The following is a 15,070-nucleotide window of genomic DNA, read 5'->3' on the forward strand; positions in this document are numbered from 1 at the left end:
ACAACGCAGCACGCCCGCGTTTATGCATTTCACTTCCATTAAAATGCGGCCGCCGCTGCAGGCATTCTACCCTGGACCTTGGGATCGTTATCCGAACGCGAGTCAGTGAGCCACCGTGGCGGATTTGAGTCATATATCAGTCACTTGTTTGGCTTATGGTTGCGTAAAAATATATGTCGTTCCCTCTCTTGCAATTTTGTTACCATTAGCACCACAGGTTAGGTGGCACTGGCTCGGACACTTAGGGTTGAAAGCACTGACAGAGCACCCCATCCACGGCAGTCTATTATGTTTTTTAGTGGCACGTGTCAACTTGCTCGTGTGGGTCCTGCAAAAGAGCTGCAAAAGGAAAAGCATATGCAACATAATACTTCACCCAGGGCAAGCTCTTGCAATCTATACATGATGCTCGTAAGTGGGAGTAAAAAGAGAGTCAGCTGTCCTCAAGAGCACTCCCTTTTACAAAAAGGAATGCGCTTGAAGCCAGCAACTATTTACTCCTTTTTGTTTAGAGTGTATGTGTTAATGATGATTGTACCCCACGTAACAGTTTTGACCACAATTCCTCGCAGCGCCCATGAGCATCATCTGTCATGAGTGCCGCCAACGTTCGCCAGTCGCTCATGTGTCTGATGCTCTGGAAGACTTCCAAGCACCGCTCACCGTCCGGCATTGGGCTCTGCACCCGGGACACTTCGCCGACGTTCCTCGGGCACTAAATGTCACGGTATGACCACCGTCTTATTTCAATATTTCCTCAGTATGTATAGACTGCTTTCCACGGCTCTTTTGTTTGCGTGCTTACGTTTGTAGGAAATTTGAAACTATTTTCCTCAAGCTCTGTTAAAAAATTATCAGTGATGTGTGCCGTTTTGCTTTCTGCATTCTGCCTCTGTCACCCTATAAACCACTGGGTTCACACCGACATATATTCGAATGCAGCTCGGGTCGCTCTAGAATTTCTTTTTTTCTTGTATGGTGGCATATTGAACAGGAATTTGAGCCGGCTGCTGTTTGAGTTTCGCCATCGTTTTCAGTCCCATTTCGATGTGATTCTCGACTGAGATTGCCGGAAATGGGAGTTGAAAGAATGTATTATTAAAATAAGGACATTTCAAGAGGAAATTGGCGAAACATACTCAAGCTACAGTAAATTGTTTACTTTAGATGGTCTGTTTTCATAAAATACCACTCATGCCGCAGGGGATATCCTCCCAAGAGCCGGCTATAGAAAATTTGTTCAATTTACGTGGCAAAGAAAACCTAGGTGCGATATTCGGGGAAGGGGGTTCAGTTCCATTAAGGACTTTCTCAGAACACGTATTGCTATTTAGTAAATACGCTCTAAGTCTTACCCTTCCCCTCTGTTCTGAAGTTCTCAAACGGATGGAAATCAGTGCGATAATGTTCCTCTGGTGGGGTGTGTCAGAAAATAGCATATGAGATTACGGAAATTTCAGCAGGTGGTACATCATTTCTAGAGGCTTTTTTACGTGTGCTAAAGTGTGCACGTAAGAAGAGCTACCAGCAGCCATAAGCAGACATCTGGGCAACAGAAGCTCTGATTATCCTCTGTGCTTAGGAAATATAACAGTTTCCTCCATATTGAGCGTTTCCCCAAAACACATACAAAAGTTTTAAAGGAAGAAAATCTATTTAAATTATTTAACTCATGTTTCGAGGCTCCAGTTATCATATTCTAAATTTTGGTGAAAACTGGTGATGCAGTTACCTTCCTGGACTCAGGAGGATATATGAAAAGAGTGTGAAGGTGGTGAAATATCGCTTTCTGAAAACGGTCCTTTAGTTCGAGTCGCAGCACCTGCCCATTAAAGTGTGCTTGGACCGCCTCAACTCGAACAGCACCAAGATGACTTCCTACAGGGATCTCTGTCAGGAAACTGGCAGCAAAGGTCAGTATTTCACATAAAACGCTGTTTCGAAGTTTCAAGCACTACGTTACAGGATAAGTAGACACGATGTCGCCTAGATCTGTAGAAAGTGTGGCCGAAAATTTGTTTCCCTATTTTCATGTTTCTCACAACAATCACGCAACCATTTACTATGATCCTAAAAGCGCTCACCCCCTATCTTTACAAGCGTTAAGAAATGCCGTTTTAATCTGCTTGTAATGTTTCCTCAGGGATCTTAATTACGTTTGACACTTAGCCGAACTTGTCATGAAAGTTTTTTTTCGCTTCTATAATTTTTCGATGTTTTTTTTTTATCCCTGAACGAGTTTTTACAAAAAAAAAATATCCCCAGTGCGTTTGCTACTTTTATGCTTGTGCCTGTAAAATTGCTATATTTATCGATAAAATGAATTTAATTTGGGATGGCAAAGCGCAAAGCATGCCCATTGGCTTTTGGCTAGAACATTTTCCACAATATGCAAGAACATGGGGAATTATTTCAGCCAATGAGAAGTCAGAGTTGAGTAAAACTACTCAATTGCAATCGTTGAACGTCCAGTTTCTATTTATATATGCATCACGTCTTCAAGATAGGTGGTTATCGTTAGGCAGATACCACAGGTCCGCTTTAATATTACCTTTTTCTTATCGTCACCGCATATCCAGTCAAGGCGATTCGATACACCGTCAAGAAAATCTGCGCCAGTAAGGAAGCCTCCAGTTGTCATTCGCTCCGATTCTCCGTCACGGCGCTTCCAAGAAAAGCCGGTGAACCTTTCATGGAGTGTACAGGTAAGAGAACTCTGCCGGTTTTTCGAGGGCTACTCCTTTCCGCTTCTTCGTTTATTGATAACTGTTTCTTGCTGGTCCGATACAATCACTATTCTGTTTTCGTATCATATTTTTAATAGAATCTCATGCATCCTTACTAGCTTGGCCCAATTCTATTTCGGCAGTTTTACAGTTCTGTGTTCGGAAATTATGCGCAAAATCTAATGCGGATGAGGTTTTTAAACGCAGAAAAGGATATTAGCTGCCACGTGTGTTTTTTTGTGTATGTCAAACGCAGATCCAGGATGCCAGCTTCCAGACCAAACGAAAGTCATTATCAACTATGAGAGTAAGTAAATACACTTGTTTTTCCTGCCGGTTATATTTCCCGAAAATTATTTATGGTAAGGGTAAACAAAAGAAAGAAGCTATGCTGTGTTCAGCAAATTTTACTGTCTGCACCACGTACAGCGGTCGGGTACTTATGTTACTGAGTTTATCTGATTCACGCATTTGCTGATTTGTTTGTTTATTTATTTATTTATTTACTGACATACTTCGGATGCTTTTACCGGCATTAATGTAAGGAAATGATAGAAGGCAAGAAACACCATTGGAGCACAAATAACATCTCAGTCGTTTTGCGTTGACAAGAGCCAAATTAAAGGAATGCAACTGTTTATCTTTTATAACTGCCCGCGTAAGTCACGCAGTAACACAGGAACGGGGACAAAGCGTAACAAAATTTAAAACGTGGAGTACTGAAATTATTCGGGCAAAAATGTTTTCAAATTTCGGCTCGAAGATAAAGAAAACCCGCTCCATTCATGTATTGTCTTTGGGAAAAAACTGCACTTGTATAGCTTTGTCCTGCAACTGTATTCAAGTTTTAATTAATTTCCGTTTTGTACGGACATAAGAGTTTGGATATGTATTTTCTTTAGCGACGCCCATTCTAGATTTGTGAACAATATAAAATAGCGTCAACGGAAATACTTCATTCTTATCTGGAGCAGAGCAGAGGTCATTCAAGATTTTTAGAAATATCGCGTGTTGTTTTTGAGAAGTCATAATCGCCTGTCACGAAGCGGGCAGCCCTTACTTGTATGCGTTTAAGTTCATTTATGTTTACTTAGTTTATGTGTCCCAAGCACTGCTAGCCTTACTCAAGGATGGGACGTACGCTTGACAGATATGATATGATTCCCTTAGATTTCTTGAAAATTTGTCTCAGGAATTTTAGCTCGCGACTAGCATTCAACGTCAGATGATGGACATCAAGCCCAGGAAATCTGTTAAAGCGCTTCTAGATCGTGCGGCTGGCACCACACGCTGCAAGGCGCTGAGCATCAAAGATTACCTCGGGAATTTCGAATGTTTGTTTCTCTCCACTGATTTCCTAAGGCCGCCAAAACTATTTGGCGCGAGCACAAAAAGCATTTTATAAGTCCGATTCTGCAGCGCGTTTTACCAGCATCTTCGCGGGCCATTTCACGGGAGGGTTTAGTTTTATCTCAATTACAAATGAAAATATTCCAATTCAGTCATGTGCTGCTCGCTATTGCTGGCCAACAGATGGCACCAGTTGGTGTTGTCCAAGACATGTAAGCATTCCAAACCACGTGTCAAAACAAACAGCTGTTAAATATATCTATTGCGGTGCAACTATTTCAAATTCCTAATTAGTAAGAAATTATTACCTCTTAGCAATATTATTGTCTTTCTGTTGGTTTGCAGTTGAATTCCAGTCTGTTCGAGACGCCCTTTACCCAACAATTGAAGAGCGTGTGAGCGTCCCGTTGCCTAAAGCTCCGGATACCCCGCAATCGCTGCAAAGAGCGCTGAGCATGAAGTGTCCGAAGTACATGCGACTGAACGGGACTACATCACCTGACAGTGAAGCACCCATAGCGCTCAGCGTCGGCTACTTCGTGGATTTGGTGGAGAAGATAGAGACGGCGTACCCAGAGAGAAACCTTTTTGACATCGCCACGCTACTGCTAAACTGGTGAGCTTAGTGAAATACAAGAGTCTGTTCGGCTCCTTCGCATGTCCGGAATTCTTTCTGAATTCACAGCATTATAGGGCTTCCGGGAACTACGCCTGTATTTCAGACTTTAGGATGGATCTTAACGTACAAAAGAGAGCTATGCTAATATCTAACGGACATATTTATTCTAGTCCCTTGGCACTCCTTGATGATAATGCGAATGACCCGAACATACAGCGCGAGCGCCTTAACGCTGTCCGCTCTAAGGCCGACGGGATCTGTGCCGGGCTGTATCGCAAGATTACTTTAGCACCTTCGCTCATTTCAGCTCATCCGCGGCAACTGTCACTGGTTAGCATGTCAACCAGGCAATTTTCCGCGTACGGCATACTAGGACTCCGACAGTGCAGCCAATAATTACCCTGGGGAAGGAAGGAAGGGAAAACTTTATTTACACTAATGGTTTTTCCTGCGGTTTGGGGGCATCTTCAGAGACGTCTTGGTTCTACCCCCAGGAGCCTTCTCTGTCGAAGTCGTCCGCCTCTAATCAATGGTCGGTTGCCCTCAGTCCAGGGCTCCGCTGGCCACTGCCGCCCGTTGAGCTCGCTGTACCAGACCTTGTTGGTCTTCGCAGCGGTCGCTGGACAGCAGAGTCTCCCACTGCTCCGCACTCGGGTTTTGTATTTTGGGGACCACGTCTATGTTTTGGCAGGCCCATGTGATGTGGTATAGTGTAGGTTTTTCGTCGCACCAGGGACATTTGTTCGTGTATATCGTAGGGTGCATTTTGTTTAGTATATGTAGGTTTGGGAAAGAGCCTGTTTGTAATTGTCTCCAAGTGACAGCTTCCTCTCTGCTGAGAGATTTGTGCGGTGGGGGATATCGCATTCTTCTGCCTCTATAGTTTTGTAGTATGGCCGAGTATTCCCTGGGTGCTGGCGCGAGTTCCGCGGTCTCGTCGGAAGCTCGGAAAGTAATGTATCCTCGAGCTATCCTGTCGGCCTCTCGGTTCCCTGCCACCCCCGTGTGCCCCGGTACCCACACAATTTTGTGTCGGATCTTGTCGTTTTGTTCTTCCCGGTTTTTAATTCTGTCACTCGCTGCGAGGAGTATACGGAGCGCGTGACGACCTATCCTGCCATTCATGTAATTTCGGCAGGCTGTTTGAGAGTCCGTAAGTATTGTTAGTGACCGCCCGGTTCTATAGCCCTCCGCCAACGCTAGAGCAACGGCTACTTCCTCGGACTCTGCAGCTGTGCAGCCTCGGAGAGACGCGCTGGTCATTTCGCGTAAAGACGAATCGACCACCGCCGCTACAGCGATTTTGGTATCTCCTCCTCTCCAAGACGCGTCTGTATACACGGTCGTGGCTTGAGCAGCGTATGTTTTCACGATGAATTCGGCCCTCGCTTCTCTTCTGCCTCGATGGAGGTTGGGATCCATGTTTTTTGGTATTGGCGCTACCTTGAGGGTCTTGCGAAGCTCGTCGGGGATTGTTGCCGTCCTCGACATTTCTCGCATCTGCTCGCGGTATCCGAGCCTCTGCAGGAGCGCTCTTCCTGTCGTTGTTTGCAACAACCTGAGTTTTTGCGACTCAAGCTGCGCCTCTCGTAGCTCCTCAAAGGTGTTGTGTAATCCCAGGGCCATGAGTTTTTCTGTAGACGTGTTGCGTGGTAGTCGGAGCGCTGTCTTATACGCTTTGCGTAGCAGGGCATCCGCTTGTTGTATTTCATTTTTGTTGAGGCACTGCTAGGGTAGGCTGCACGTGATTCGACTAACTACTAGGCTTCTGACTAGTTTTAGTGTGTCTTCTTCACGCATGCCATGTCGCCTGTTGGTGATGCGGGTGATCATGCGTGCGACTTGTAGCGTTGTTGCTTTCAGTAGGGTAAAAGTGTGAGTACTGCGCTGGTTGGATTGAACCCACATGCCCAAAATTCTTATTGTTGTCTTTTCGGGTATGGGCGTCCCTTCTATGTAGACGTTGAGTTTTAGGTCCTCGTTGGTTGGGACGGTCCGGTTTTGCTTGCCTCTCCAGACTCTCAGCAGTTCCGATTTCTCGGTCGAGCATGAGAGTCCTCTTTCTGCGAGGTATTGCTCTACACAAGAGGCCGCTTGCTGTAGCCTTTCTTCCTTCTCTCCGAGACAGCCCGTGTTTGTCCAGACTGTTATATCGTCAGCATACATTGCATGCCTGATGCCTTCGATGTTTTCTAGTTTTCGAGCTAGGCCTATCATAGCGATGTTGAAGAGTAGGGGTGAGATAACTGACCCTTGGGGTGTTCCTTTGTTTGGAGTGCGAATTTTTTCCGATCGAAGGTCTCCTATACCGATGGTGGCAGTTCTATCGGACAGGAAGGCTTTGACGAAGCCGTGGATTCTGCGTCCGCAATCCAGGTTGTCTAGGCCCGTAAGGATCGCTTCGTGGCTGACGTTATCGAGTGCCCCCTTGATGTCCAGGGCCATCATGACATTTTCTCCCGTCCGAGGTACGTTTCGCAGGACATCTTCTTGTATTTGGAGGAGAACGTCCTGCGTCGAGAGCTTCGCTCTGAAGCTGAACATGGTATGTGGTACACAGTCGTTGTCTTCCATATAATTTTGCAGTCTGAAAGTCACAACCCGTTCGTAAAGCTTGCCAAGGCACGACGTTAGTGATATAGGCCTGAGGTTTTCAATTTGTAGCTTTTTACCAGGTTTAGGTATCATTATTACTTCGGCGTGTTTCCGATCTTCGGGAACCGTCTCCGCCTCCCAATGTTTGTTAAGAAAGGTGACGAGCTCTTGTATGAGGTCGTCGCTCAGGTTGCGGATTAGGGCGTTGTCGATTCTGTCCGCTCCGGCTGCCGTGTTTCTGGTGGTGTTTCTTATGGCCGCGTAAACCTCTTCCACAGTAGGAAGGTAAAATGTGTAGCAAAAGGTACTTGGACCGCATGGTCACTTCTTTTCGGCAGGCGCTAACAAAGTCCTCGTTGTGAGGATGACACTACTTTTCACACTCCAGGGATTTAGAGCTCCGCCGCGCCGCAAATGCTTCACACAATGCTCAAAAGCTGACTCTGCGGCCAGGGTAATTTTCACCATCCCTGCACACATTCGTTCGAGGGAGTTCGTAGGGAATAGAGGTCAACGACGGGTGCTATCATTTGCTGGAGGCGCAAAATTTCTCCCCAGGGTAAACCTCTTCCATAACTGTGGAAGAGGTTTACCCTGGGGAGAAATTTTGCGCCTCCAGCAAATGATAGCACCCGTCGTTGACCTCTATTCCCTGCGAACTCCCTCGAACGAATGTGTGCAGGGATGGTGAAAATTACCCTAGCCGCAGAGTCAGCTTTTGAGCATTGTGTGAAGCATTTGCGGCGCGCCGGAGCTCTAAATCCCTGGAGTGTGAAAAGTAGTGTCATCCTCACAACGAGGACTTTGTTAGCGCCTGCCGAAAAGAAGTGACCATGCGGTCCAAGTACCTTTTGCTACACATTTTACCTTCCTACTTATAACTATCACATACACCTCCTCTGATTTGCGCAAGCAGCAGTACAAGGTAGTCTAAGCACGTTGCTCTGTCTCGCGCTCTTCGTGCACACAGACCGTCACACAGGCTGCGCCGAGGACCATTTCATTTTCGATCGCCGTTCATCATCTCACCACCCAAAGCATCCTGCGCCCACTTTCAGTTCCATCACATTATGCACTACATTCTCAGTTGTTGAACACATCAGCTTAGAAGCATACACTCAACCACATTATTTTTACCAGTGAACAAATCACTATGTTTGTTGTAAACCTTCCTTTTTCACTGAGTCCGAATCCAGCGCTCAGTTCAGACTGATTACAGTCTGTTGGGAGATGCTTACTCCTTTGAACAGTCTTCTTAAAAGACAGTGACTTGGGTGCGGCGCATTTGAGCGTACGGGTCGAAAACCAGCGCAATAGCTGTCCGGATTTTGCGCTGTTTTCTCTCTTGAACGATACCAAGCGACTACTTTGTCAAAAGTATCTTTCGCCGCACTTGTGACAACTGCTACACTGCCATCCTGTTATCTTTGTGTAGAGATTTATTTTGCGTGGGTGATGCGCAGTGCTGTCCGTGACTCTGTCCTTAGCAGGGTTTGATGCGAATGCGCTGTAGTTGTATTTTGAAGCTCCTTAAGAAATATATTTCAGCCGTTGAAACAGACAGTCTTAATTTTTCGTTTTCAATGTGTACGCATTACTTGCCTCATGCGTGGCGTCTACAGAAGGTGCCCGCACTTTATGGCCACAAAGTAAGCTTGGGTAAGTTCGGTGGAGCGCCGCGCCTGCTACGCGAGAAGTTCCTCTGAAAGAGCAGCACGTTTCCCACCATTCTTTCCGGTGGCTCTGTTAAGATCGGAGAACACGGGCCTGGGAGGAATTACTATCAGACGTGAGCCATCGTAAATCAAAGATACGGTGAGGGCTGGCGACGGCGGAAGCAGCGGCGACGGTGGCGCCGTCAAGTGGCCGAGTCTGCCCTCAGGTCGGCGGACGACGGAGTGGTGCTGCGCAAGGTCAAGCCGCTGCTGCTGATTGAAAGACGACTGTGTCCTCGACAGAGGTGTCGTGCTTCTGACATCCGGCGGGGGAGTACGAAGACGTTCGTTCACCTGCTGGGAGGCAACGAGCAGAAGACTGGCCGCAGTAATCAAAGTGACACATCAGTGTTTGATGACTCTGTCTCTACCCCTTTCCATCGACCGAGCGACGAGAGAGCAAGAGAGCCCAGCACCGCCCCCTGCCATGGGTGGTACCAGCAGCGTCCACAACTGCCCATCTGATTGGACATCGTTCTTCAAACTTTATTCCCCAGTCAGGGATCTGGCGAATACGAAGCCTATTTAACGGGATGTTGTTTTGTGACCAGAGCACTACTTTGTCAACTGCAAATATGTAAAATAAACCTTCTGTACAGTTTCCTCCTTAATGGAGTTTGACCTTCAGAACCCGGATCTGCGGTGCTGAATGACCCCCACAACTCAAGGGCCCCTCCGTCCTCAACAGCTGTGACAGGAAACAGCCTCCTGCCAGTGCAGTAGCGCGTCGCTTTACTGCCGCGCCACTGCGCTGGTAGTGGTATGAGGACTCACAGTCATCGATGAATGTTAAGCAGAGAAGGACCAATTCTTCATATATCGGCATTAAACCACACAGCTCCGAGTGGTGTGCGGTTTGGTGGCCAACGCGAACTCGTCTGTAGACGACACCACGTAACCTCTTGTTCTTTAGTAACAGAGCACTCTGATAATAACTTCATACTGCCCGCCACCCCTGTCCAGCCTCATCTGCTTCCTCTAACAGGATCAACCCAGCGCTTTAGAAATAATAGCTCACCGGTGAGACCGATAAGCCAGTATGTGGGCCTAATTAACTGGCTGTCTGCCTGTGAAAAGGTGACGACGTCATTCACTCCGTTCCGGAGATGCGACGTTATATGAGCTCAAACCTAACAGGTCTTCTCGAGAAAGCGACCGAAATTTCTTGCACTATTCCGCTCCCTCTGAAAAGCCAGCACTGACAAGAAGTAGCTGTGGTGTATTGAGGGGTGTATCTAAGATGTGCGGTCCGCGCTTGCAGGTTCACAATCAGCGAACACGAAGCAACTGATATCAGCAGGGTCGGCCGGGGCATGGGCGAGCAGATGGCGCTGGAGTCATGGCTGAACCCGTGGCCCAGGGGCATGGAGGAGGAGCCGTTGGCGTTCAACAAGAGCATCCTCACGGAGAGGGAGATGTGCGCGCTGTTCTTCATGCTTCACCACTCGTTCCACGAGAGCAAGTGAGCATACCTAGTTTTAACGCGTGGTAAATATGTTACAGCAATCAGTCTGCAGCACGAAGAGAGCGTTTCTGTTGATCACCAAGAAACTCATGCAAAAAAAGCTCATTTCAGAGCAATTCCACAAAATAAGGAACAAAGCACACTGCATCTACACTGTTTTGAAAATTTTAGCTGCTGATCGGAAAAGTTGCATGTTGACCTCAGACGACGGCAGCGTTATAATGGCACCCGTCGGTGAGTTAACCACGCAAAACTGGAAATAGAAGATGCTTCTGAACTACTTCAGTTCACATTCTATGAACTTTTAGGTACGACGGAGCATTGTGCATTCCATTCTCCTTTGTCTCAACATCAATAGTGAATATTTCTACTTTCTTGTCTAAACAATAACAAATAAATTGGGTTCTTAATGTAATACTTACTTCCGGGGTATGTAATCGTGCTTGATAGCATTTGCTTGATTCAAGTGCAATAGAAAATCAATCGGTGCACGTGCCATTATGGGCTGGTATTCCAAGAAGGATCCACGGTTAGAATGTTGAAAAGTGCGGAGAGGATATGTCGACTTGGCCATTAGTCCGCACGTATTAGTTTAAACGAGCTTCCTTCCTGCCCGTTTTTGCTTGCTTTCCCGCAGGGACAATGACAGCGTCTTCACCGTAGAGAAGGGCGTGGCGCAGGTCAGCTGGGAAGCGCCTAAGATCGCCGTAGCGCTGGGCAAAGTGCTGCAAGGTGTTGCAGTCGGCATCATCCAGAGGCCGGGAAACCTTACCGACGTCTTGCAGGCCGACGAGCCACCCAACCACCACCACCTTCCACCTGTAGATCCTCTGCTATCAGCTACTGTTGGTGGTTCGTGTACATATTTCAGTTCTTGGAGTTTGCTGCTCAGGTACTTTACTGCCGGACGAAAAGTTCGGAGCAGCGTACAACTATCATTGTTCAAGTGGCGTTGCATACCTTTCGCGTCAGCTTTATCCTTATTCACCTGTGTCCGGTTACCTCAAGCTACTTCGAGAGCTGAAGCATGTGCTGCTCATATTCGTTAGCATTACCGGGAATTCAGGATAGCTGCTAGCCAGCACCACTAAGCCTTGCAGCCACAGCCCTTCAAAGGGAAAGTCGCATTTTATGCAATCAGTGATAGTCAAGATGACCGACTGATTTTATCTTCATGATTTATGTTGTAGATTATCTGCTGTACGCATTAAAGACGGCAGCGTATCGATGCCTTGCCCCGCACAAGTTCCAAAAGTGTTCCATTTTTTTTAACTATAGGAGAATATAGAACCGGCCAGTGTTAAGAGCTGTCACGGTTACAACAGTTTTCAAGAACATACAGCATTAATCCTTTTTCTTACTACCTGAATGTAGGACAGAGACTGAGCTTTCCTTCGGTAAACGTTGCGTTTGTGCGACCAGAGAATAAATTTTTCCAAAATTTACATTTTAAGGTCTCAATCACACCACCTAATGGTGTAGCCTAAGCCTATGCCTCCAAGCGTGCCGCATCTTAGCCGAGTCGCCTGACTCTGCACCGCTCGGAACTATACGGTCATCAGGTTACAACTTACCTGCCGCTGTGTGTCTTTCTTTTTTCAGACAAGCAAAATGGAGGTGTTTCCTGTCATGTCTCATGTGTCAGCAAAACAAATGAACCAGTCCGTTATCCCGCAATTCCTGATAATGGAACACAAAGGAACATTAATAAATGACGGTACTAGACAATATCAAATGCAGAGTGTGCTGAGCTCTAACTCATCCAACGATAGTAGAAATAAGGAAGGAGCTACTATTCAGTATAACGCCACAGCATCCGTCAGAAGACATTTATATTGAGAGACATTCTGTTGGTTTTTTCATTTGCCTTTAGGAACACTAACAGCGACCATTTCAATACGGTAGGCAGGGTATCAGAGTGGTGCACGCTGCTTCTTTAAAGGAAAGTACTGACAAGTGAGCTTACTCTTTTCTTTCGCTTCAGTCTTGCTTGCAGAAGGAGCCACACATTCAATTATGTTCACGTAAGCACTAACTGCTGAAGTTATGATATGTTACTGGCAACCATACCGAAGCCTGCATTATGTATGTTTCTCACAACCTCATAATGCAGTCACCACGCATTTCAAGAAGTTATTGCGATCCTAAGTTTAGTCGACATGTCTTCACTAACCATCAGTTAAAGTAAACCGTAATATAGGGCTTCCTTTAACGAGCGTTCGTCTGCTTAACTCCGTCATTTATTTCTCCACTCCTTACTTTGCATATTACATTGACAAAAGGCTCGCCAAATTGCAGTGCTTGCACTCATTCACCCACGAAGGCAGTTGCCGCCATTAAAACTGTCTCCGTTTAATTGAACACGTCGCAGAAGGCGGCTCAGATCTACATATTAAGCTGGAGTGTTTGTTCCTGGGCAACACTTTGGGCCACGCGGAGACGCAGGTTCAACGAATGTCGTTCATCCAGTTATATGATACATTATACTATGACGTTCGCTGTTATGATAACAATTTCACATTTATCCAAATCCTGATCATCACGCTCTTGTCGACTGGTCTTTGACGTCGGCACTTATTTCCATCTTACGGCACGGAGCGCTTTGTGCACGCTCTATTTTGAAGCATAAGCATGCAGAAGCATTGATCTCTAATTCCAATTCTGTCATATACTTAAACCCTCAAAAATCCTCTTAGGGCTGCTGGTCGCGTCGATCGAACGTGGGCACTGTGCAGTTCCTTGCGCGTAATTTGCTCTTTGAGGCCGTCCTATGAATACTAAGTGTAATGTATGACCGTTCAAGGGCCACGCCGCTATATGGCACCCATATCTCTCTCTTTCTTCGAACTTGCCAGTGGTGCTGGCCATCTCATCGGTGGAGAGTTTGCTGCACCACCACGGGGGCAGCATCATCGGCCACGAGGGCGCCTGGATAGGAGAGTCCTGCCCCAGCGCCTACAGGACTGGAGGAAAGCGACACTGGTGCTCCTACAGCCTGCTCAGGGGCGCCATCGACGGTACGTTTTCACGACGGCACGCATTCGTTCAATTGCAATGTGGTAATGCTCTCTGACTCAAACCTAAAGAGGGCTATCTTCCCCCCCCCCCAAAAAAAAATTGATATTGATTTGGGGAAAAGGGATTAGTGGGCGGACACTGAAATAAAGTGATGCGCATACATCTAGTGTCCAACTGTGCGACAACATTATTCAGCTCAGTGATCTTGGTCCTGCAAGGATGTTTCGGGCAGTTCCTTCGTCCGTTCCTTTCAGCAGCAGACAACAAAGTGTTGTAGCGTCTCACAGTCCGAAAAAGCGAGTGACCCCTGAAATCTTCAAAATTAGCAGAGCTACTGAGTACGCGAGCCAACAAAGAACGACACCACCCGTGCTTAGCTGTTGTGGTGCAGAAAATGCGGTGTTCTTCATGAAAGCATGGATACACTAGAAGGAGCTGTTCCACATTTCCTCACTGAATCCCAACTCATGCATATGTTAGATCCTGCGCAATCACGCTATTATGTGCGCGGAGCACATGCGATACAGGAGTTGTTTCTTCTTCGTCGCATAATATATTTCATAACACAGTGGAGATAGAAGATCCCAAAGCGATCAGAAGTGGTGCATCATGGTTAATTTGGAAATTTCCTCACATTTAGAACCATCAGTGACACTTTTTGAGCAAGGAAGTGTGCTCTTGTTGTTAGCGACAATTCAGACGTGGCGCTGTTATTTTAGCCCGATAAGGCACTTGATCTAAAACCTTCCAGTGGAAGCTCTTCGTGAAGGCGCTCTTTTGCTGTCTTGAAGCTAGGACAAAGCCCTTTTTAGGCTCAGTTCTAAAAAACCATTGAATTTCCATTGTAGTGAGCACAGATACGTCCGCATCGCTTACTGTCCAGTTGCGCATGCATAGTATTGCAGTGTTGACGTTGGCGCTGGAGTGCTAATTTTAGTGTTGTGTGCATTCCTCCACTTGACGCATTGTGGTTTCTATAAGGCACTGAATGAAGTGCGACATTATCAGGCATATTTTTCTCATAAAAGCCGAGAGAGTAACTCTGAGCCACGCCTTAGACCTAATGGTCTCCAAACCATTTCCGGCTATCTGGAGTTCTTTAACGCAAAATAAGAACAGCTCAAGCCAAATTGGTAATCTTTGAGGAAACTAAGTAGCTCTCCCTTCTTGGTGGGCACCTGAACTGTGCCGTGACGGAAGGGAGGAAAGGGAAAGCGAGAGCAGAAATACAGAAAGAGTAAGCAAGAGGCTTTGCTCTGTGCTTCATTCGTATAGCAACCGCGGGGACCGGGTTAAACCCCTCAGCGCCTCTTGCTCAGTGGGAACGGCGCCCCGTAGACATTGGGCCACCGCAGTGTGTGAATAAGTGCGGCTCAATGGCGGCGGGCTGAATGGCGGCGGGCTGAATGGCGGATTATCACATTCTTTTGACTATTACCAAACTACTCGGGTATTAGCGAGCGAAATTTCTGCTCACAACTTTCGCATGCTATCACAAGTCACCAAGGAAACAGCCCCTTACGAAAACTCTAATTGTTTATCCCTCTGCATTAGATCAGACAGGAATAAAGAAAGGAAGGAA

At 46.7% G+C, this 15,070-nt stretch overlaps 1 protein-coding gene across 1 annotated transcript in view; it reads left to right on the forward strand.

Annotated features, from left to right (window-relative positions):
- Positions 1–15,070, forward strand: part of LOC149343422 (uncharacterized) — a 67,243-nt gene that overhangs the window by 20,216 nt on the left and 31,957 nt on the right. Inside the window, exons 11-18 of the mRNA XM_089546964.1 lie at positions 573–727; positions 1,808–1,913; positions 2,580–2,705; positions 2,983–3,033; positions 4,422–4,692; positions 10,267–10,467; positions 11,108–11,322; positions 13,326–13,487. Of these exons, the coding sequence (XP_089403090.1) occupies positions 573–727; positions 1,808–1,913; positions 2,580–2,705; positions 2,983–3,033; positions 4,422–4,692; positions 10,267–10,467; positions 11,108–11,322; positions 13,326–13,487 (1,287 nt within the window). The remainder of the gene's footprint in view (positions 1–572; positions 728–1,807; positions 1,914–2,579; positions 2,706–2,982; positions 3,034–4,421; positions 4,693–10,266; positions 10,468–11,107; positions 11,323–13,325; positions 13,488–15,070) is intronic.

Source organism: Amblyomma mixtum, chromosome 5, assembly GCF_055824585.1.
Source record: "Amblyomma mixtum isolate Tamu chromosome 5, ASM5582458v1, whole genome shotgun sequence".
Classification (NCBI taxonomy): domain Eukaryota; kingdom Metazoa; phylum Arthropoda; class Arachnida; order Ixodida; family Ixodidae; genus Amblyomma; species Amblyomma mixtum.